Genomic DNA, 25,059 nt, shown 5'->3' with positions numbered 1-25,059 from the left:
GTCTGGCTGCTAGAAACCACCAGCATTCAATGTTTGGGGGTTTTTTTCAGCGTGTGAGACTCACAAGTATGGTCCACATGCTTCCCACCACCATAGCACAGAATACTTTTCAAAACTACAAAATCAGAGGGGAAAAAAGGAATGTTCTTCAGCTCTTGCATCTGCAAACAAATCTCCTTCCAGTTTTCCCATGATCAAAATGTTTTTCTCTTCCCAGTTGCTGTGGGAAAGCCCTGCACAAACAGGGGAAAGTGACTAACCGGGAAGCAGATGAGACACAACATGCTCTCAAACACATAGAGGAAGGCAGGGAAAAAAGGCTTTTTCTAATCCCCTTTACAATTAGAGCATCCTTTATTTGCAAGTACCACTGGTATAAATTTTTCAGGTAGGGATCAGCATAAATAACTGACATAAAATTCAGGGAGAAAATAAAATAGGAGCAGAGGTGACAAACGGGGCAAATTTCAGCTAATTCAGAGGTTTTACTGTAGTGAAATGAGGCAACCAGGTGCCACTAATTGCCAGGCAGTTAGGGCCCACCTTAATCAGGCACAGGTGGGCTTAACACAAGCTCATGCTCACTGCCTGGCAATTAGTGGCACCTGGTTGCCTCATTTCACTACATTTTACTTGCTTAGAAAAGCAAAAATTAATGTCTGGATACTTCACTGAAGTTCTTACAACTTCACGTCCACCCTGAGGGGGGTTCAAACTCAGCCTGCTCTCATCTGCCCCAACATGTCCCAGTCCCCTGGACCAGTGACAGGACAGGGACTGCAGAACTGGAAAGACCTCCCACAAACTTCTCTGCTGGATCCTTCTGAGCACAGATCTATGCATAACCACTCAATACAGAAATGCTGACTTCTTTCAGATGAAGATTCCTTATTTTTGAGAAGTTAGAACTCATTAAGAGTTTAGAAGCAAGAAGGATCCAGGGAACATCATGTTTCTATGTTTCTTAGAGTCTGGAGAGGAGCAGCCTCAAGAGCCCAGCCTGCCTGGAAGCAATGCTGCCCCTTGGAGGGGGGGCAAAATAATGCAGGGGTGGCTAAGAATTATGGACCATGAGGTGCAGAACAGGCTCACGTGAATTCCAGGCAAACCCGTGGTTTGTCTCTCAACAGTTCTGTAGTAAGACAGACAAATCAGTCCTTCCATCCCCACCTGGCAGCAGGAACTCTGCTCTCCAGACTGGCCTCCCACCCCTGTCACATAGAATAAAATGCCAAGTGAGGCTTTACCCTGCCCCCAGCTCATGCTCTGGGAATTTCCTGTTCTTCCCCTCCTCCTCCTTTTCTCCACTCTGGAAAGCAGCTCCATCTGCACTTCATCAGCTGAAGTTGGAAACTTGGTGAAGAGCAGAGGCAGCCAGAGGGGAAGCAGAGCCTTGGGAACACTCCTGAGTTGTCCCAACAACAGAGAGACAATATAGACTTCAAATCATGCAGCCTTTGTGGAGATGACCACCTCACCAGAGCTGGTGGGATGAAGCATGTGATCTAAGGTCAGCTTGGTCACCTGCCCCTGTGGCACCTCCTGTGATGGGGCAGTGAAGTGGGGATGGGAAGATCTGCTCAGCTCAGCACCCACCCATACCTGGCTACAGCAAGAAGCTACCTGGGAGAGAGAAAGAGATTTCTTTTTTGCCTCTGGGAAAGGTGCTTTAAATGCAAACTCCCTGACTGGCATGGAGCTGCAGATGTAACATGAAGAATTTCTCAAGTATTCAGTATCTCAAACCACAATCCAATCCCATGGTGTTTATATCACCTGGTCCTTTGGATGGTCAAAGACAAGTATGACTTAAGAATATAATTTATTTTTAATGCTGATGGAATTCAAAAGAGAGGTAGGAATTCTTCCCACTAAAGACTCAGTGTGGAAGTAGGAAGAGATATGACTAAATTTTAGATTATCAGACTGTTTTATTCAGCCTTCACAAAAAAATCGCTTTTTTTTTTTCTTTTACATGTAACATGAAAACAGTTTATCCCCTTCTGAAAATACATGCTCAGACTTCAACAAATCACAGAACTCAAGAAGAGGATGGGGCAGAAGCAGCTGTGGTATTGGATGGATGAGATTTGCCCTAAAGGTAAATCTCTGAAAGCATTATCTATATTTGGACATCATCTGCCTTGCTACTGAATCACAGGCTTAAAAAAATAACAAATAATCCATCATAAAATATGAAAAGATAGAAATTGTTAGGAAATATCTTAAAGAATGGCGAATACCAGTGTGTTATAGTGAAGCTTCTAAAACCAGAGCTCTATATAAACGTGACCAACCATGGAGAAAAAAATTAAAAATAAACCAAAGATGCTCAAAGTACCTAGAGGTTAATCCATTGAAAGATTACAATTGAATGAAGAGAGGTGAAATCAGTCAGATTTGTACATTCCATTCCAGTAGCTGAAGACTAATTGTAGGGGCATCTGAACTCCATTGAAATATTTTCCACTCCTCTCAGCCACAAGTTTTAGAAAATAAAATGTTGAGTTTCAAAAGACTTCCAACCAGTTGCATTGGGTCAGAACAACTTTGCTGACTTCAGCCAAGTTAACTCAGCTGGTAAGACAGAAGAGATTTAAAATTAAATCCATTTCTAATCTAATTTTACTAATGACACTGATGTGAGGTCCCGTGCCAACATCTCAGGGCAGGCGGTGGGTGCAGCTGCACTGGCCGGTCCTCTGCCACAGCCTGGAACTACTTCCTCTCCAGGCTCTTGCCAAGAATGTCACCCCTTCATTTCACAACACACTATTTAATACTACACAGCACAACATTTTTTTCAGTCTACAGAGTTTTGCCCGCAGAAGGGCACAAGCTGAGGCGATGATGCCCTGAGCAGCAGGAGAAGGTGCACCCAGGCAGTCCCCATTGGGGTGGCTGCCCTCAGGACCTGCTCTGCAGCTGATGGAAACATCAACCAGCAAACAGCCCTTTGGAGACCCGGTCCTGCAAGACCTCTCTACAAACATCCCTGTTCAGAGACTTCGAAATGTCCTCAACAACTCCTTTCATCCGTTTATCAGAGCTGCTTTTCTTGCAGCTTTTGCAGCACCTGTGCTGCAGAACTGGCTTGCTGGAGAGTAGTTGGTTCTGGACTGGACTGTAAACCAAGATGTTACACTAAGCCTCTTGGAGAAGCTTTTCCATGCTGTGGGCACCAAGGGAAGCGGCCGAGCTCCTCAGAGGCACCACCAAGGTTGGCAGCACACCAGGCCTGGGGGCTCAGGGCTCTGCCAGCCCAGGGCAGCTGCACCGCAGCAATCTGCAACTTCATTCACATCCCAGCACTTGCAACTGCCTTCTCAGACATCCCTGGATGGCTTTGTTTATAGGGCTGAGAATCTCAATATTTTCCATTCCTCTGCCATGCCCCCTTCTAGGATGGCAGATGGGGCACAGCGCTGGGCCCGCCCCCCTCCACCCCCTCCCTGGCTGTCGTCACACCCTTCAACATCTAACCCCAATATTACTTTGCTTTCAAAAAAAAAAAAAAAAAAAAAAGTGCCTTTGGGAAATCCATCTCGTCAGCCAAGCCCTTTCTGCAGACCGGGTGCTTGGAGGGGTTGAGGCTGGGGATTTCTCGTTTTCCCTTCCCGAGGCCCCAGCGTTGCCCCCTGGCTCCCCGCATCGTACTGCGGGGGGGATGGGGTGGAAGGAGGGCTGAGGGGGCTCTCCGGGGGGAGGAGGTACAACTTTAGAAGTCTCCATAGTCTTTTCCTTTCAGGAAACACATCCTGTTAATGTTTGACCGCTGTGGCAGTGGCTCTGTTTGTTGCAGTCGACTACGCCCTGAGGCTCACCAAAAACAGCCACAAAAACAGCCGTTTCCTCTCGGTGGAGAGCTGGGGGGGCCTTTTCCTCGCCGCAGCGGCTGTTCCCCGGTCCCTGCACTCGCAGCTCGGGTCTTTGGAGAGGGACACAGCAGAGCAGACTCCTCGTGATCCTCCAAACTTGCAGAGCTCCCGTGGGATGAGAGCACTCACCTCCAGTTCGGCTTGGCTTTGAGAGAATGCCATCTGTCCCAGGTTGTGGGATATTCTGAAGTTTGCAGCCGAGAAAAAAAAAAAAACAACGACCCAGCGGCCACTGGAGTTGGAGGAGCCGGCGCTTGGCAGGCTGTGGCGAGCATCCCCCCGTGCCCTGCAGCAGCTCAGGCTCTCCTGCCTCGAGACTGGATTCTTTCTGGATTCCCCTTGTCGCACAAGGAATGGACCTCCCTGTCGCCCAGTTCATGGCAGGACTGGCATTACTCATCAAAGTGCAAGAAGGTGGATAAGCCAAAGCTGGGAAGGACCCGAAAAAGCTTCTCTGTGTTCTTATTTTATGGAATTCACCTACCTACCTCAGAAAAGTCTCATTTCCTCCATCAGAAACACCTCTGAAATCAACTTTGAGAATGAACGGTGATGTCCTCTAGCCCTTCGTAACACCAGAGCGAAGCTGCCTCTCTGTCAAGTCCAAGTTCAATGTGCTGCAGCTGACTGGGACCTTGTGTCTTCTGCAAATAGAGACCGGCAGCAAGTGACAGTCAGATATGACTGTCCAGAAACTGGTAGCCACAGCTGTGTTGGTAGCCCTGGTCTCACTTATTCTTAACAACGCAGCTGCCTTTACTCCCAACTGGGTATACCAGACACTGGAGGACGGGCGGAAGCGTAGCGTGGGGCTCTGGAAGATGTGCTGGCTGGCAGAAAAGAGCAGAGGAGGTGCGAGCACCAGTGCCAGGCAGGGGCACGGGGAGGAGCGCGAGTGCGAAGCCCTGGGCTGGGGCTCGGAGTCAGCGGGGTTCCAGGAGTCACGCAGCACCGTCAAACGTAAGTCCCATCTCTTGCTCACACGAGGTCGAAGCTGGTACGGTGTCCCTGGTCCCCAGGAGGTTTGTTGCCTAGCAAAGTATCCTGAAATGATTGTTAACCATCTGATTCTAAACTTTTGTTCCTAAAAAAATTAATTTTGGACAAAAAGAATTAATGTCCACCATAAAAGGACATTTTTAATGTCCTCATCCTCTCATTCCAAAAGCAGTAATCTCCATTGTGCTGCCTGGTTTGTACACTGTATGGAACCATGTACTTGGAAAAAATTATCCTGAAGTGCAGGTGGAAAGCTTTGAGGCATCTGATGCTCACTCTTCCTTCCTGGGTTCCTGCTGCAGGCATATCCCTTCCTGCTCAGTTCATTAAACCCCAACCACAGCTGCTCTGTATACCTTAACGTTTAAAAAAAAGCAACACAAGACAACCAAAGAATGTATTAAGATGCCATGCCAGGTTATTTCTCCCTTCTGGTTACTTTTGCTGGAGGTGCCAGGAGTGGAAAAAACAGATTGCGTTTTGGTAAAAATGTGTAAAGTTGAGATAGGCATTAATGCATGCAGCTCTTCTTGGTGAAAAAACCAATAATATACTACTTAGGGAAGACAGTTAGATTTTTTCTTTTTATAAGATGAAACCTCTAAGGCAATGCTGAGAATCATAAGGCTGAATAATAAGAAAGTGCATCTTTACCCCATTCTTAACATTAACAGTGAGCCCCTGCTCTCATTAACACAATAACTAGAGCAGAGCTGTGCCCGGCGTGTCTGCACTCAGCTGGGACAGTGGTGCCACAGCTTATGGGCCAAGGGTTTGCTCCACTGGGCACCTCAACACCAAGCACAGGGCTTTAGCTGCATCCTTCAGGGAACTGAATTTAACAGAATAAATGCCTATAAAGTTCATGCCTTGACAGACACAAGGATTTTCCAGAGATTTTAACAGTGCTCATAAGCAGCTCCAGTGCTTCTAAAGGATGGCAGCATTAGTAACACCACTCAGTTCAGAGAGGGTTAATTTTTTTTTTCATAGTCTGAACTATGGAGAAAGAGCAAAATGCTTTTATATCCCTCTGGATATAAAACAAAGGAATATGAGAGGAATTTCTTCTTTAAAAATGCTCTAACACTGACCAAGACCATACCACATTTTCAAACGAAGTTATGCAGCAACATTTTTTTTGCCCACTTCTTAATAAACACATAAAACACAAATGGGAAAATTCTAGACTATTACAAAGACCTAAACCTCATTTGCAGTTCTTTTTTAGTTGAAAGAACTTTGGCAATGGCAAATACTTATGAAAAGGATGAGACTGTTGCAAAACTTTCCTGATGTGTATCTGTAGCTTCATCTCTGGAATTGCTGCCCCAGTTAATACTGGGGCCATGGTCTATCTTGCTTCTATCATGCCTCCCACTCATGAATTTAAAATAAGATATTCTATACTCAACAGCCAGACCAAACTCCTGCAGCATTTTAAACACACCAACTTGTATTTCTTGCTGTGCACAAGTCAGAAGATGGGTGGTGCTATAAAGGCTGGCACTGGTGGGTCATTCATAGCAGACTAGTGGGGCACAATTTCAGATGTCAAACAAAAGCAAAATGTTATACAAAATTTTAGTATTTCCAAGTTATAAGTATGGCACGATCAAGACATCTCATATAAACAATGATATTAGGAGGGCTAGACCAGATGTTTCTTGAGGTCCCTTCCAACCTGATATTCTGTGATTCTAAGTCCCCAGAAGAATTTTCTAACAAACAATTTTAAAAAATTAAAGGAGAACTTTGAAGCCCAGTGACTCAATTCATGTAGGAATTTAGCATCCGTGCACCATTTAATCTGGGAGCAAACATTAAGCAAAAGGCCAGGCCTGAGTCTTTATAAAGCACTTAAAGAAATCTCACCTCTGCAGCTGTGCCATGACAAACTAAGGAGGAACAAAATCTGCTGCCCATGTTTTTAAGACAAATACATTTCCATTTCCACGGACTGTACACAAAGTCAGTATGAGCCTGATTCTGCATTCATATTTTTGTCATTTGGAAGAATTTCTCTAGTAAGAAATCAGAGAATTTCAGTGCTATCTACAGCAATCCTCACCTGTCAGGTGGAGGTAAATCACAAAAATGTAGGCACGTGTATGTAGAAACATATGAAAAATAACTTTCTCAACAAAGAAATTGCTTCATCAATGAGAAGAGTTAACATGTAGTAGTTTGGATGCCATTTGTAGAATAATAAATAGAAAATTAGTTTTTCCAATAGCAATGCCAACAAGACCGTAATCTCACATTAAAAAAATTGTTCTGTATGCACAAACACATGTACATTTTTCTATATACAAGTTATTTACCCCACAGTTCAGTGTCATGGTAACATTCTTTTAAAAGGCTGTAAATCTTTGGAGAATTTGCTTTTCTATATCCTCATGGCTTTTGTATGAGTAATACATAATTAACAGCCCCAGGGTATAATTTATGCTGGCACTTGTACACTACAAAACAGGGTGGCCAAGGCAGGTTGCTGCTCAGTGGTGGAACAGGAGCAGACATTTGCTGGCAGAGGCAGCAGTTCACCTGAGTGCCTGTGTCCTGCCCAGAGAGGCTGTGGAGTCTCCTTCTCTGGAGCCTTTGGTCCTGTGTGTCCTGCCCTGGGTGACCCTGCTGTGGCAGGGGGGTTGGACTGGATGATCTCCAGAGGTCCCTTCCAAAACCTCACATTCTGTGATTCTATGCCTTCCATTGGCCAAAAATTTCTCTGGAATATTGATGGATGGAAGTCAGGCTAAGTAAAGCAGCTGAGCACGCTGTAGACACATTCTACTTGTTCAATATATGTAGGTCAAGGGAAGAGGCCCCACTGCATTTGGAGAAGACAGAATTACCATCACATTAAGCAAAGACCAAACCTTTACTGTGTACATGGTTGCTTGGTGAACTGCTCAGGCTGCTAACAGAGAGCTGGAGGCAGTGCAGAGAGCTGGCAACACAAGGCTGCTGATTTCCCCTCCTAACATCTGCAATATGACCAATATCTAAGTGAAATCACTTATGCAGATCACAAAGTTAATGGTAGAGGACAATGGAGGTGAACTGTAAGAGGGCTGGTCCTTCAAAGTAGAGTGCTCATTTTAATGGATGTGTATATTCAAGACCACCAAAATACATCTGTATCGAAGAGGTTTTGCTTTAATTAAATCTTCCTGTGGTCTCAGTCATGCAATACTTCTCTTAGAAGTCTTAGATACTTCCAGCATTTGATTGGTTTGCTTCACAACTACCTTGGAGTATTTCATAATTTACACTCCAAAGAGCAGCTCAAGAGGTTAACAACATAAATACCACAAATTTAAATCAACATAAGAAACAAAACTCCCAAATACGTTATAAATAGAGCATAGAGTTTGAGAGGCATAACATGATGCTGACTGTAAATAATTACAGATTATATTTATTGTCATTATCATTTAATGATTTGAACAGCAAGTGCTGAACCTCCTTTGTCTGTGTTGTAAAATGAAGCCAAGTTATACTTTGCATTTTCATAATGCTCTTGCTATTCAAGGCACAGCTTCATCTGATTTCTATGCCAGCTGAGAAGGCTGTTCCTGCACATCTGATCTTTGTTGGCAATCTTTTAGTTGCCAAAGTTTGCCTAGATATTTTTTTCTTTTAGAATTATAAAAAAGGGTTTATTCTAAAATTATTTATTAACAGGGAAAATTTTTTTATTAACAGGGAATTTGGTTCTGCAGGTTGGAACTCAGCTTCACCAAACCAAGCCCCTACATGGGAGTCAGCAAGGCAGAAGTCAAAGAGAGCTGGTTCAAACAGTCCCACTTCAGCTTTCCTGTAAAGCCCTGTTTTAGGTGTTCAATGAATAAAAAAAGCTCAGGAAGAAAACACTAGAAGTCCATCTAGGCAAAAATTTCCTGTTCTGGCTTTTCCCAATGTTTCAACATACAAGTTTTTATTGTTGAAACACCTATAATGCATTTTTTTAAATTACCCCAAAAGGCTAGAAAAGTAGAACTTTTATACAAAGCCATGCACTAAGCCCAACCTATGCATGTTTCAGACCTTTAGATTAATGCACAGGTATAGCTGTTAATTAATTTCCAAATGGTTTATTTAGTAACTGGGCAGGAATGAGAAGTGGGGTTGAGCAGGGCCATGTGGTGAGGGTGCAGAGCTTGGACAGAACAAACTTTCTGGTCTCTGCTCTCAAGTGCCTGGTACCACAGGGGCTGGATGCCCACCTGCAAAGACTGTAGTCAGTTCTGTGGCATATGCACTGCTCTGTGACAAGAGGGCCATGAGGTGATGAACTTGTCTGGCACTGCTGGGCTGCCTGAGGAGTTAGTTGCCAGCTGTGGTTAAGTCTGCCTACTTACCAGAGTGAATGCTAATCTAGCAGGGGATGCATCCCTCATTTCAGGGTAACAGCTCAGCAACTTGTCAAGTTCCAGAGGAAAACCATGTACCCAGAATCTCTTGATTAAATTAGAGTAAAATCTAATTACTGACCTAGTTTGATTAAATTTTAACAGCAGAATATGATCTCAGCATGCAGACACCTGGCCCAAGATGATGAAGCCTAGCAAAGTTACAAGCAGCTGAAAATGGGTTCTTACAAAAATAAGTGAAGCAATTCCAGCATAAGAAGCATTACCAGTTCCATCCATTATCATGTAGAAATCTCTATTTTGGAGATGCAACCATTTAACCTCCTTTTGAGGAAAAAAATCACTTAGGAACAAGCATTTAGGAAGACAGACAGGTACAGCTCTGAACGCATACTCAATAATACACTGAGTAAATATTCAATAAATAAACCCAAAACCCATAAAAAGAAAAAAGCACCAATAAGAGTACTTTAAAAAAAATTCCTTTCACAACAAAAATAGCAACAATTGAATTCCTCCTATAAAGTCTGCCTTTTTATATTGACAGTGAAAAAGGAGTAATGATTATTAATCTAAACATTACCCGAGTAATTTTTAAAGAGCAAGTCAATTATGAGAAAGTAGCCTCAGAACTCTGGTTGGTTGGAATAATTTTTAAAAAACCTAAAAGGGTAACTTTTTGTTAAAAGAGAACTGAAGTTAAACACAACTTAAACAGTTGTTCAACACCCAAACAATCATTACAAAAAAATAAGTGAAATTTCTCAGGAGATTTGAAGTATGGATAAACTGACCATGTCACACTATTGACCCATGTCAGTTTATCATCTGAGCAGTAGCTTCAGATGGGACCATCCTCCAGCCAAGCATCGCCAACTCCTGCCCATATTATTAAAAAATTTAAAGAGCATTTTCAGATGCAACACATTTTGCCTGCCACAGCAGGGACAGTGTTAACAGGATGCTCACAGTCAGTTCCTGCAGCTTCCAGGACAAGCAGAAATGGTGCTGTCACAGTTCCCAGTCAGAACTGTCCCTTCCATTGGACTCTTCACCTGTCACTCAGGAAGTTCCAGAAACTGGAATTAAGTTTGCATTAAAATTTTGTTCACCCCAGGTGCTGTTTCTCAAGAGAAGTTTTAGACAAACACTGACATATCTTGAGGCATTTAGTTTCCTTGATGCACACTGTGGGCTTGAATCAGTCAAAATCTTGAATTCCCACCTATGATTGTTTTTTCCCTATATGCAGGCAGAAAAGTGGAAGAAAGCCTCACATTTGAAGTAATTAGTATGATCTGATTTTTGCAGTGAGCTCATCCTTCCTCATTATGCCCCAACACTGCAAATTACTCTCCAATTTGACTAACCTACTTCTGCTAGAGACAAATTGCTAACACGGAGCAAAACTGCTGCTTAAATATAACAAAATCAAATCAACATTTCTAATCCAGCTGGATACATCTGGGCTAGGAAGTGAGCAAGACCACAAGGAATTTGAATTGGTCTCATCCCTGGAGTTTGGGTTTTAAGCAAAGCAGAATTCATTTACTAGTACCCCCTGCTGTAAAGGTGACTTGGCTGGATCCCCTGTCCATGCATTAACTACTCCTCAGTGTAAACTGGAATCAAGATGGGCTTCCAGAAGGAAAAAGTCACAGAGACAGAATTTTATACTGATGAACAATGGCTGCTTAGAGCAGAGTTTTGGAGCTGTTCAGTGTCTACCCCTTTGCAATTCTCAACAGCCAAGTTTCATCTTAAGAAGGAAAGGCCTGTATAAAGCAGAGATTTATCTGGATTTATCTGGATTGCCCTCCCTCCTTCACTGATGTCAGACATACACAAAGGAATAAACACCTTCAGTGTCCAGATCTGCACCCTCTCCTTGCTCCCAGTGGCTGTCCACCTTCCTGCCCAAGCTGTGGCAGATCCCTGCTCAGCCAGGCTGGCCTTCTGCCCCACTTCCAGGACTTCCAACACTTTGGAATTGCCTCCTTCTGCACTTGTAAAAGATGGCTTTTAAAAAGTGACCAGAATTCATGGACCCAACACCTTCATCAGCAGATTCCCAGGGCACTTTACTAACAGCTCCTTCAGCAGCCCAGACTTTGCCCTCCCCAGATCCAAGGCTGAAGTTTTGCTGACAGTTTTTCTCCTGTCACCAGCCATTTGCAACTCAGCTACTTTGTGGTCACTGTGACCAAGCCAGCCACCAATCACCCCTTTGCCCACAAGTCCCTCTCTTCTTACACACCACAAATCTAGGAGGGCACCTGTCCTGACTGGCTCCCTCAGTACCTGCATCAAGGAGTTCAGTGTACTTCAGATATTTCCTGGACCTGCTTGTGTCCACTGTATGTCTGGGAAAGTGAATTCATCCTCAAGGTCACAGGCTGTTGGTCTAGAGATGGCCCTTAATTCCTTGTAGATTAAGTCATCACTTAGACTGTCCTGAGCAGACTACCACAACATCCACTATTATACATACAAACTCATCTATAGCTATTTAAAAATAACTTCTACTTACACGTGTGAATTTACTGCTACACCATACTCAGAACTGCCAAGAATCAACATCTTCCTTGTCAATGTTTTCCTCGTTAAACAGATAGAAATACAAAGGTCTCTCCAGTGCATCCAAAAGATAATAAATGTTAAAAGAATACAGACGGACTCGGTGAGAAAGAAATTAAGGGTGGTTTATGTCTTTGAGATGATTATTATTTTAGAGCCTTGAAAGCCTATTTAGCATTCCATTTTAATGTCACACAAATGCAAACCAAACATCATTGCTGCCCCAAACAACTCTAGATACTGATTCCAATGAGCATCTTTACAGGGCACCTCCAGCAGACCATCCCTGGAAACTAGCAGCTTGTTTCACAGAAGCTTGTTTTACACTGCAGCAGCACATCTGGGACACTGTAACTAGAGGGAAGATTCAGTATACATCATAAAGAAAATGTTTTCTCCATCAGACCACAGGGGATTCATTTAAAAGCAAGGGAATGCTAGGAGCAGGAACAGCATCTGAGAATAATCTTCTACAGACTGACAAATTTTACATATCTGGTGAGAGAGGGTTTTTTTGTTTTCAATTTTACATTGTTTAACTCTGTGCTTTTTCTGTTTCCCTAGTGCAGTTTGACATGATGCGTGCCTGTAACCTCATTGCCACTGTTGCTCTGACTGCTGGCCAGCTCATCTTCGTCCTGGGCCTGATGGAGCTCCCCATCATTTCTCAGGATACTCAGTGGTGGGAGGAGGCCATAGCTGCCCTGTTCCAACTTGCCAGTAAGTCCACTTCTTTTTACTCATAGAAAAACAGCCTCCATTCAATCCAGGTGGAAAAGACCTCTTTACTTTATAAATCTTTCAAGCGACAAAGAATAGTGAAAAGGCCTAAATCTAAAAGTAGGCTCATTGTCTTTTTAATGCTCTTCCCATGAGATTCTGAAGTATAAGAATAGAAATTTCTGTCTTGAATATATCAAAATGAGTCTTCTGCCAACCAACAAAACCAAGCCTTTATTAATTCCTATAAAACCAGGAAGGCAAACATGAAAGAAATAAACTGGATGCAATGTAATCCCACCATTAAACAATGGGAACCAAATACACCAAAGGACCTGTTTGAAAGCAGAGCAGAAAGGCCAAGAAAGTTTTTGAAGTCTTGATGAAGCATGATCATTTGCTTTTAGTAAACTGAATTTTACTCAGTGACCATGAGCTGGATGTTGACAGATAGGTCTGCCATCTAGCAAAGAAATCTGTAGTCAGTTTATAACATTGACTGCTATAAGTAAAATTCCCACATGGAATGGACTATGTACAGAAATGAATGAGGGAAGAAGGAAATGGTTTTATCATAATTCCATACTGACAGCAGTGGTAACAAACTGTAAACATTTTGCAATAATAATACCTTTCTTTACTACATAAAATAAATCACTTGGCATTTGTTACACCAAGAGTCCAACCCTATAAAATATCCATGTACATGGAATATACCACTGAGGCTGCTTACAATATCAGATTAATAATACATCATTATGAATGTAAGAAGCGGGTTATAATACAGTAACATAGTTTTACTTTAAAATTTAATTCCACCTTTAAAACCTCAGAACGTCTAGAATGGTACAAACCTACTGAGACCTCAGGTTTACTGCTGCAGGACCAGAATCTAACCTGGGTCCCTTAGATACGGTCCTCACAGCAACACACACCCACTAAGGATGAGGAAGCTGAAATCTGAACAAGAGGAGGAGACTGGAGAGGCTGAGTAACTCTCCAAGCACCTGATCTGGCTTCCAGGTGCAGCAAGACCCTGAGGCACCAGTCAGTACTACCAGGAGAGAGAGACAGCCTTGCCATGACAAGAGTTACCCACAGCCTCATCATGTACCCCATGTGTGACTCAGGATACCTTCTGGACAGACCTCTCTGATGATCAGTGATGCCTGCTTCATTCTCACTCCCTCTCATTCTTCCCAAAACTCCATACAGCTGTTCTTCCCAGGGAGGAAATGCATTCTAGCCCTGTTTAGATGTGCTCTTTCATTGACAAACAGCACAGTGGACAGCCGTGTGCCTTTCTTCTATCAAGGCAGCTAATTTTAGATTGGATTTTTTTTTCACTTTTTTTTTTTTTTCCTGTGTTGGAGTCTGTTTTAAACACAGTCAGAGAGAGACTGAAGGGCGCCAGGATATCCCGACACAGGAGAAGGAAATGCCTGCTATTACCTGTTATGCAAGCTGAACCTTGAAATCCCCAGTGCTGGGAGGGGAGAGGGGAGGGAGGCCAGAGTCAGAATGATTAACAAAACACTAATGAGAATGGCCAAAGAAGCTGTTGAATCAAGGAGTTTGCCTGCCTGTGGGCATTCAAAAGGTGTGAAGAGATAGATCTGGCAGTTCCTGACAGCTACAGAGACAGACATCATGCTCTAGGAATCAAACCTTTCTCATCTGCAGAAATAATGCAACAACTTTATCAGATCTCCCTGCTCACCTTCACCATCCTCCTTTGCAGTTATACCTCACTCTCCTGCCCCCTCATCAGATGGTTTTTCTGCCTTGCAGAAAATTATCTTCATAAAAGTTTGCTGTTTAAGCAAATTTCTCCCTTATAACCTTGAGCAACCAGCTGAAGTTTTCTGGAATGTATACTTTTGAAAAAAAGAAGAGTCATCATATCTGCCATTATTGTAATATAATATAAGACTTCTTGGAGACCTCCCTAGTTTTCCAGGACAGTTGTACATCAGCCACTGATTACCTGGGTACCTTGTGCTCACAGTACAGGCAGTTCAGAGTACACTTGCACCAACAAAAGAGGCTGTTTCCCTGTTCACAGAACCCAGCCTGTGCCATGTAATGCTGAGCCACTCAAAATGCCCAGAAAAATCAGCCCCATCCACCAAATTCCCTGCATTTGGTCCCAGATGACAATATTTTATATTTTATTTTATGGCTGAAATGTCTTTGGTAGAAGGCAAACCACTTCTTCAAACTGTGAGCAAGTCCAGAATCTCTTGGACTGATCAAAGATTGCTGCTTTATCTAGAGACCAAGATTTCCATATTGAAGGGGAGGAAGTGGCCATCCCTTATCCTATAAGCAGCACATAATATTCAGCCCCTGAGCTTCCACTTTGAGACAGCAGCCTCTCACCTATCAAGTGCTGAAGAGAACCAAAATGGTCACTGGCAGAATGAAATCTAATATTATGAAGGAAGCCTTGAGTGTGTGACTCAAAATCACCAAGTCTACCTACAGTTTACTTATTTTTAGTCAGAGTTTACCCACTGCAACACTATGTGTGGGTTTCATTAGTTCCTTGAGGTCTGAACAAAAGTCCTTTTTGCTTTAGAAAACCTTTAGAAAACTAAGTGTACCAAGTATTATCTTCCAAACCCTATCAGAAATTGAAATCAACCACCTCTGATCCCATCAGGGCTCACAATGGCTCTGGAATCACCACTTTTTCACTTCTGCCACCTGCACAAGCATTTGAGAGTCATTCCAAAAGGATGGACCTCTGACAGAAAATAAAGCCCCGGGAAGCAAAGAGGAAGGAAAGAAGAGAGGAAGCAGCATTGCTCCTGGGACAGCAAGGGGACTCACACAGCTACAAAGCTCCACAACCTCACACCTCCCAGAGAACAGGAAAGTGAGCTGTTTGCTTTGGAGAAAGCATGTGGTGAAAATGGAACCAGCACTGTATGTGGAGTGTTGTGTCAATACTCAGAAATTTCCCTCCAGAGGGTTTTTGGGTTTCTGTTTTTTTCCAAGGAACTGTTACAAACTCATTGTGCTGAATTCCTATATTCAGCTCTGAGGAACAGAGCTGACAGCAGAGCAGTTGGAAAGGGAAACCCATACTAATAGGACCAGGAATAAAGAGCACTTGAGAGAATATGAAGCTACTGCAAACAGAAACTTGCCAGACTGGATCAGACCTTAAGAGAGCATAGTCAAGTCTCTGATCCCAATGGTGATTATCAGAGTCAAATGTTAGACACGTAATGAAGAAGATTTGGGATTAAATACTCCCTTATGTTGGACCTCATCCTAGTTTCTGGTAGTCCAAGATTGCAATAAACCTGAACCATAACAACTAATACTCTTGCCAGTCCCATTTTCAGCATTAAACTACTCTAATACTTAATACCCTGAAGATGAAGTTTTGTATTCTTACCAAGCCTGTCATTTACAGTCAAACAAATTACAATCTCACCTCTCAAATTTCAAGCACTGCATTCCAGCTTTTCCTACTGTTTTCTGCTGACTGTGTATTTCATTCCAGACCCCTAATACATCACAGGAAACCTGAGCTCACACATACTCTCATTTCTGTGTTATTAAACCCAAATCAAAGAACTGCTAGACCATTTACCTTCTCTCTTCTTTCTGGGTACTACAAACTCAGATTGGTTGATATCCAGAAAATCTTAATGCAGAACAGAGCAGCAAAGCAGCCATTGGAGAATACAGCTGAAGATATTCAAGCCAGCAAGATGACTCTGATTTCTGTATTACTTCCTTCCACCTTTTTACTTCACAACACCCTCAAGCCAGATCTGTTCTAAGATGAAATCTATGGAGCTGTAAACCTAATACTTCCTGAAAAGGAAGCAAATAAATGAGACACTGTAAATAACCATAGCAAAAAGAGAGAACTTGACTGCTTGATTTGTACTAATTTTTTTTCATTATTTCTCATTTTTATTCCACCTTACTGCCAAACTTCCTTGTTCCTTCTGTGAACTGCAAACCTCACGAAAAAAACAAAAACAAAAAAATCTTGTTTTTGTAGGAACCACATCTGCAAAAATCTTAAAATATGGAAGCCTATCATACTTCTTTTGACTGAAATGTCAAACTGAGGAGGGTGATAGCTTACAAGAACCACGTTCAACCCTTCAACTGGCATGACTGCAGCAGGGAGATCTGCTTGTATTCCTCATTAATATATATCATGAAAATTATATAAATTGATGTCTCCTAATAAGGTTTTGAACTGAGTTGCAGTGTTTGCAGCTGACTTTCAGTGTGGAATTCTGCACATTTATCTTTATTTAAGCCCAACAAAAATTATGTCTAATTCATCAGGAACGGTTTTCAGCCTTCATTTCAAGGACCTGGTATAATTTCTAAGGAAATCTCCAAAAGGTAACCAAGAAAAGCCAGTTCACCACCAGTAGACCTAAATTTTTTAAACACTGCTCTGCTCCTCCCTTTGAAGACTTCCCATCAACATGAAGTAGAATTCACTGTCTTACATTGACTCAATCTCCCAGCCTCACCAGGTTACAGGCAAAGGGACAACATCCCCAGTGGAAAGCCATCATAATTCAGCAGTGATAAGTGAAGGGCAAGAGGATCTTAGGGTCCCCAGGCAGCTTTTCTACTTGTAGTTTGTTTAACTCTAAGAGATGCTACATTCTATCAAAATCCTTGGAAACTGGAATCCTTGGAATTTCTTGGAAAGAATTTTTTTTTGTGCACACAACAGTGTACAATTGAAAACTCCACAGCTACTGAAGTGTCTGTGGGGTTATAAACCAAAGCAAGCACATGTTGACAGCTTCCAGCCTGGTGCTACAAGGAAAGCTCACAGATATTATATTTGCCTTCCACAGTAACAGCTCCCTGGGGCCAAGCTGACAGAGCCAAAGGAGTAAGGTGGTTAAGCAATTACTTAAGCCCTGTAGCAATTCCTCTTTGGGAATCTATCTCCCTCTGATACAGCTGAGCTCCTACCAGCTTGTATTCAAGCCTTGTGACTCACTGCAGCTAAAACACTGCCTGTAAAATTTTATGGGATACCTAGAGAAAAAGGAGGGTAAAAAATTTCCCTCTGTTTGCAGTTTTGCTGCACAAGCATGGGCTGTCAGTTCCAAACAACAGCCTGGCTGCTGTGTTGTCCTTCTTCTTCCTATTCCTGGCAGCAAGAAGTCACCCTATAGGACAAGCTGTGAAGAGGAGGATTATAACTCGCAATACAGATTTCCTACTGACCCAGGAAAAAGACCAAGCACACCATCCATACACTAAATAAATAGGAGGGATATGAATCAAGGGGTGCCTGAAAAAACCCCAAACAAGCAACAAACCAACACTAAACCGTCACAGAAGTTAAAAAGTGGCCAGGATAGTTCTTTTTAAAACGTTCAAAATCTGCAGTTGGCTTGCAGCCAGCTACAGTCAAACAGGAAACTCAGCATCCAGATCTGAAATGTGAAGTTCAAAAAGTAACATTCTGCTCTAACCCACCCCCACTGGCACAGGCAACACTGTCCCAAGCAAAACTCTTCCCAGTGATTTCGTTATCTGCTTCCTTCCCCAGCGGAAAAGCCCCCCCAGCCAGGTTTGTTTTGCTGCGGATGGGAAACAACCAGAGATAAACAGCAGCTCTCTGGGAAAATAAAGTACTTGAAGTAATCTCATCACGACATTTAGTAAAGATGTGGCCTCTGTGCAGACTTTAGACAATACACAATCTTGGAATTCTGTTTCTAGCTTGGTTAGAATGAGATGATCTTAAAGGTCCCTTCCAACCCTGAAAATTCTGTGAATCAAATGACCTGGCACTGATCATGTACGTAATGAAACTAATTCAGAGAAATTCAGCTGTGCATCTGGAAGTCTTGGCATTGCTACAAGACAGAAACCAGATGAAAATGCCTATTTCACAACTAGATTTAAAGAAATATTTCCCATCTGCAGCCATCCTCGTATTGTAAATGAAAAGGGCAAGACTGGAGGCAAGTAGAGCAAATTTCTGGTTATTTTTAATAGAGTTCCCTATGGGAAATAGTCTGGGAAGCCAACTGTCTCCATCCAGATATTCTATGGGAATACTAAAACTAAATCCAATTATTGCTCAGTGTTACAAATGTCTGTTTAAAAAGTTAAAAGTCACTTTCAGTCCTGGAGACAGAAGCTACTCTTAATACAGGGGACATTTTTATAGGTGTACTTCTAACTGCTCAAAATACACTGCCAAATTCTCTATGGGTACATTTCCATCAAAAACTGAGTTCTCGGTATTACACAATTTTTCCTACAGTAAATTCTCACAAAAGGGATACACTAATTGCATATGCAAACAACATTCAAAGGCAACAAATTAAAATGCTGTCAAATGTTTCCTAATGCTAAAGCCACAGTGAAGACAATAAGCAAAGCAGCAGATACCAATATCATGAAAATACTCTGCTCTAGCTATCTTAGCAAAAATAAAACATCAGTCAAACCTCAGCTTCATTCTCTTTCCTTACAGAAACTATTACTGTGTCACTACACTAGGATTTCCAATCAAATGGTACACATGTAGTTGTAAGTTTTCATCCTAAGCAGGAAGATACCACTTTTCATCCATATAACAGAAAAAAAAAAAATTATTAAAACTGTTTTCCCTTAGAAGGGGGAAGCACTGAAGGAGAAGGGCCAGACTGGCACAAATAAGTGAACTGAATGTGTCTGCCCCATCATTTAGACTTGCTGTTAAATACTACATCTCCACTCCTGGTTGGTGGACAAGACCACTCTAAGGGCAAGGAAACCACAAGTAGCATATTGGAACACTGCCTTAAGAAGTCTACTTTTGATTAAGCTATTCCAGACAAAATCTCTCCAAGCAAACTTTGGAGGGGGTTTCCCAGACCACTGTTACAAAGCAGCATTTGTCAAAATTTCAGTATCGTCTCAGGCAAGTTCAGTCTTTTTGGATCATTATGATTTCTTCACCATTTGCTCTTGATTTCCTGATTTCCTACATTTATAAATCCAGCAGGAGATCAAACTAGTATGAAATAAGTATGCTGGAAAAATGTTCTCTGTGACATTTATATTCCAGAGCTCACTTCCACTGGCAGAACTGCAAAACTAACTATGGAAACTCCCTGCAGTAAGGTGCTTCCAACTCTCCCACCTCTGTCATGTTTTTCTCTCTTCTTAAATGTCAGTTCCTGTCTAGCCTGCAGCAAAGTATTCTAAACAGATCCCATGTTTTTCACTCAAGAACTCCAGTGAGTCACTCCTGCTATCTGCCAAGCTGGGGAACTCTCAAACCCATTATCTCCCAGCTCCCCTTGGCCCAGAGCTGCAAAAGCAGAGAGAGCCTCCTGCACCACTGGCTGCTCAGCAGAGCAGGGTTCAGGCCAAGGGCCTGTGAAGGGAAATCATCTTGCTAGCATAGCTGGTTTTATTTTGAGCCCTGTAAGGAAGCCTTAGTGCCTTTTCCTGGTAGATAATTGCTTCATGGGATGGGAGGGGGCTCGTGAAGGTGGCTGGTTTAGCATGGAGGCCTGCAGCCATCTAGGACAGTACTTGGCTATTAGTGATACCTAAGCAAGAGAGAAAAAGCCAAGTAATTTAATTAAAGGATGCATATTTGGGGAAAAAAGTTTAAATGTTGGAAGAACTATTCCTACAGAGGTTTTTTTACTTCTACTGTGCCTAAAGAAAAATGTACAGACCACTGCTGCTTGCCTGGGCTGGACAAGGAAAGAATGGGGCAAAACTCCTGCCCAGAGGAGTCCAGCACACACAGCACACACACAAGAAAACCTAAAGGTTTTTCCCAGCAGTTTGCTCAAGCAGATCTCATTTCACTAAGCAAACCAGAAGTGCTAATCATCCAGTTAACTGGATGCAAGACTGGTGCTCCTGAATCCAGCTCCTTCTGCCAAGAGAGCCTCAATCAAACAGTGCAGGACAGTGGAAGTGTTCTCTGGTCCTTTAGAGGTACATAGAAGTGTCACTGGTACAAACAGCTTAGGTTCAAAGCTCTTCCTCCTGCTTAAGGGTTTATGATTTGCTTCACATGCCTTTTTTAAATTGATTTAATGCTTTCTGAATTCCCTGTGAAAGTGAATGTGAACTGGAAAAGAGGTCTGAAAGGAAAACTGAAAACTGACCACGCGGTTTTGTCACTTGCCAGACTCATCAATAAGCTGGGTCTCTTCATTTGTACCTCAACACCCTCCCTTCCTGCAAATTTCAAACCAGAAGGAAAAGCAGCAAGTTCACAACTTAATTTCCTACCTTTATGAAAAAATTGCTATCTACCATCCTTTGAAAAATGGGCTACAACCTGTGGAAGAGCAAAGCAGTGTTTATCTGTATTACAAGACCTAAAAACTTCAAAAGTAGATGTAAAGATACAAATTCTCTATAGGCACAGCACAACTAGAACATGCTCTGCTCTAAAAGATCTGAAATCCAAAACCAAATACAAAAGTATATAAGATGCTATTTATTATCTTGGTGCCACAGATGAGAAACTGAGCCATCCCAGAGGAGAGTTTAATAAAACTGATGTATTCCACAAGACAGGATCTGTTCTCCCCCTCTCCTGTCTGCCATGTGCCTTAGGACAAACTGAACCCAGAAAATGACACTGGAAATGAGGGAAAAGGATTTTGTTTCCCAGCTCTCTTGCTATCTTTTCTTATGCTCTTAATGCTAACAATAAAGAAATAGATTACAGTCATACAAGACCTAGATAACACTAAACAGCAAAGTCATGAGAATCCAAAAGCAATTCAAGGAAATATCATAGAAAAGTAAAAGCACAATTAACTGAGGCTCTGGGAACAATAGTAGTGTCCTGTGAATGCTGAATAACCACGTGCAACCTTCAGTGAGGATTCTGAATGCAAAGGCAGAGAAGATTCCCACTTTCACATGGTGATGGGGTGATGAGCTAAATATAACTATACACAAAAAATAACTCCTTCAAAACCAGATGAAGAAAGGCCTTCAACAGTCCATCCAAGGATGTAGATAACATCTGCCTGGCTTCAAGAGGACAGGATTTTTAAAAGCATAGATAATCTGATATAAGGTGTGTCATCCAACAGTGACTATGGGAAAAAAGATAAAATTGAAGATTTCAGCCTAATTTGTCAAAAGCACAACTTCACAATTCCTCTACCTCAGCTGTAGATCAGTTATGGTACTATTGTTTTTTGAATAGGAGTCAAGAAGCAATTTGCAAACATTAGAAGTGACCATCAGTGTACTGAGATGCCATCTCTGACTTGGCTAATGTTGAAATGGTTCCTAAGTCAGCCTGCAGGCTCCATCTGTGAGTGCAAACATTGTAGAGATCAGTAATTTCTGCAACTCAGTAAGGTCAGTGTGCTCCATGTGGCCACATTTTTCCCAGATGAAACTTGTTCATTTACAGCTGAGCTGAACTGTTCAATAGCTACAATTGAACTACTTACTGGAAAAAATAAATCAAGGAGAGTATCCAGAATATGTTGGACTTTTACAGCAAAGGCTACTGCAGAGTGGTGAAGGAGCAGGAAAGAACTCTTCCTCCTCTCAGAACTCATTTCCTCCTCCCATATCCTTTGGAAGATGCTTCACTTCAAAACTCCTCTGGTACACACTGTCTGTGAGACAGTGCTACCTCAGGAAAATGTGTAGCAAGCCACTTTCTAAATAGACACAAGAGAACTCAGGATGCAAAACATCTTCAGAATTCATACTCATTCATTGCTTTTTTTTTAATAGGAGGGGCACTCAGCCTTCATCTTATTGACTCTCAGAACAGCGGAAGTGTCACAGCTAATTAAGTAGTGATTTTTTTTTCTCCTATGTCTATTTAATTTCCCTCAATTCAAATTTTTTTTTATCTATATGTAATTTGTGTCTTTTCCATTTTCACTGCCTTACTAATACTCTTTCTAGAAAGAGACTTGATACAACACAATTAGAGTGAACAGATTTAAAGCTAAGACTGAGACACTATTTCAGGCACTCAATCTTTGCAGATACCATCACGCTGAAACCCACTTCTCAGAACACATAATAGGGGTGGGAGAGGCTTCACAGACTCATGAAGGTTGGCCCAGGGCACCTCTTGCCACTACACAAAGTCAGGAGGATAACTCATTGAAAATAACCCTCCCATTCTCCTTGCAGGTTTTGTTCTGGTTATTGGATTGGTGACTTTCTACCGCATCGGCCCATACACCAACCTCTCCTGGTCCTGCTACCTGAACATTGGAGCATGTCTTTTGGCCACCCTGGCAGCTGCCATTCTCATATGGAACATCCTCCACAGGCGTGAGGACTGCATGGCACCCAGGGTCATCGTCATCAGCCGCACCCTGACCGCGAGGTTCCGCCGGGGCCTGGACAACGACTACGTGGAGTCACCATGCTGAGGCAGTGGACTTGGGAGGGGAAAGATGTCCAAGCAGATCTGCAGGGGAGCTGTTTTCTATATAAATATATACTATAATTTAAAACTAAGGGTTGAAAGACATCACAAGGCTCACTCTTGTGGGCAGAGGCCCTCAATTATTATTTGGATGGGCTCCATCTATATATATATATATATGTATGTATATGTATATGTATAAAACACACAATTTTATATATATTATATAATATTGCCCTCTTCCTCTGCTGTACAGTCTAGAATGTTGGACTGTCAAGAGTCCTGACAGAGCATCACAGCTACAAGCCAGCAGGGTGAGCTGTAGCAGACACAGAGCATATGCAAAGAGAACATAGGAAAGAGGCAACCCAACGTTTTCTGCCTGCATTATCCTGCTCCCTAATAATGTAAGAAGGTATAGGAGACCAGTGACAACAGCCTTGCAGCTAACAGGCAATCTGAGAAAGCAGAAAACTCACTATAGAATAAGTGATTTAATATAACAGCTGCTTATATTTCATGATTCTTCAGCCCATCCACCCACCTCTCAGGAGCTTTCAGAAGCTGCAGCGCCTGCTCCAAGCCTCAGCACAACCCAGGCAGGCATCAGCAAAAGCAACTCCAACCACTCTTAAGTGTAGAGTAAGGGGATGCAGAAGAATTAAGTTGCATTTTTTTCAGATGCTTCTTTTTTATCCCGAGTTAAATGTTTTGGCTTATCCTATGTGTTAACAGACATGCCATTAAAACCAAAAAGGGAATGCAGATAAAGGGCACAGGTGTTGCTGACAAACCTGCTTCTATATTACAATGAGGACAAATATCTACAGAAGCAGATTCACCTGGGCTCCCTGATAATCACAAGACACTGTTAACTTATTATTATTATTTGAAACAGCTGTTAAGGAGAGATATTTCAGCCCAAAATAAGTTCTTTTCTTCCCAGCCTGCTGTGACTTTAGGACATTTCCAGTTTAGAATGCTATGTGAGGACACCCAGCTCTGCCCAGAGGCACCCAACACAGTGAACATTAGAGGATGTTACTGCCACTCGAGCACCCTAATTGGAGAGTAAGACACATCTACAGGATTTAATAGTGAGATTTAGAGAAGACATGCCTAGCAACTCAATAAGGTAATGAAATTAAAAGAGTAAGTACACCTTTGGAATCAGGCATTATGCTTATAAGCCTGACCTGGAGAAGAACGTGGGCTTACGAGTCATGTGAGCAAGAAAAACAACAGGTGAAAAACTATGATGCAGAATACTTTGGAAGCAGGAGCTAGAGGCAATGACAGATATTACAAAACTCAAAGGATGCTACTCTGTGCATAGCTACAGATAGGTTTGAAGGCCCAGGAGCTGTGAATGTTACACATTCTCTAGGACAGTTGTGTCACTCCCAGCTGAGTACACCACTTTTCTGCTTCATCATTTTTTCCACCATTCTTTCCCACACTTTGTTCAAATGTGATCATCAAGCTGGCTCTTGAGTTCTGTTCTGCACTCAGTTCTAATGTAACAAGAAACTCAACCCTAACTGCTGCTCTGCACCATGTTCCAAGTGAGCAAGACTCTGCAGAGACTGATGCTCTGGAACAATTGCATTGCTCTAGATCATCAGAGTAAAATGTCATACAGCTGACAATGAGTTTCTTCTAGCAGTAGGTTTGTAAAAACCAAATAAAATTTGTATTCATTTGCCTGCATTGCTTTCTGGAAAGTATTTTCTAGAAATAATATGCTACGATTACAGGTTTTTTTAAAAAGTAAAATATTGGAATATTTAAAAGACATTATATTATTTCTTCTAATATTGCAATATCCATATTATAATAATGTACATTTAAATTTAAAAATCAGCTATGTGGTCGGTAAATTTGTAATACTTGGTATTACTGTGATTACTTTAGATGTATAAATAAAGTTGTGAATGTTCATTTTCTTCTGGTGACAATGTGAGATTTTTGCTATTCAGACACAGAATAAAATCACTTATTAGCAACACTGTTTTCACCTTTAGTAAAAAAAATGCACAGAACTTGCAACAACTTGTAGAAGAATAAGCAGATAACACATTAAAATTTATGTAAGAGAAAAGTATTTCATCTTGTT

General features: G+C 42.0%; 2 protein-coding genes across 3 annotated transcripts in view; one reads left to right on the top strand and one right to left on the bottom strand.

Moving 5' to 3' along the window:
- Positions 1–25,059, bottom strand: part of IFT140 (intraflagellar transport 140) — a 58,543-nt gene that overhangs the window by 9,615 nt on the left and 23,869 nt on the right. The gene's annotated exons all lie outside the window — the stretch shown is intronic.
- Positions 1,292–24,889, top strand: TMEM204 (transmembrane protein 204). The gene is made up of 3 exons (XM_071761167.1): positions 1,292–4,838; positions 12,395–12,550; positions 22,703–24,889. Exons 1-3 carry the CDS (start codon positions 4,559–4,561, stop codon positions 22,945–22,947), a joined length of 681 nt encoding a protein of 226 aa, XP_071617268.1. The 5' UTR covers positions 1,292–4,558; the 3' UTR covers positions 22,948–24,889.

Source organism: Heliangelus exortis, chromosome 17 (genome assembly GCF_036169615.1).
Source record: "Heliangelus exortis chromosome 17, bHelExo1.hap1, whole genome shotgun sequence".
Lineage (NCBI taxonomy): Eukaryota > Metazoa > Chordata > Aves > Apodiformes > Trochilidae > Heliangelus > Heliangelus exortis.
The sequence above is the reverse complement of the archived record's forward strand: the minus strand, read 5'-3'. Positions and strand labels throughout refer to the sequence as shown.

What these genes read in the sequence shown, in the direction of transcription:
- TMEM204 (XM_071761167.1), top strand. Translation starts at nt 4,559, where the DNA reads ATGACTGTCCAGAAACTGGTAGCCACAGCTGTGTTGGTAGCCCTGGTC. An exon ending in GTCACGCAGCACCGTCAAAC is followed by an intron (nt 4,839 to 12,394) that starts GTAAGTCCCATC and finishes CTGTTTCCCTAG; the next exon opens with TGCAGTTTGACATGATGCGT. An exon ending in TGCCCTGTTCCAACTTGCCA is followed by an intron (nt 12,551 to 22,702) that starts GTAAGTCCACTT and finishes TTCTCCTTGCAG; the next exon opens with GTTTTGTTCTGGTTATTGGA.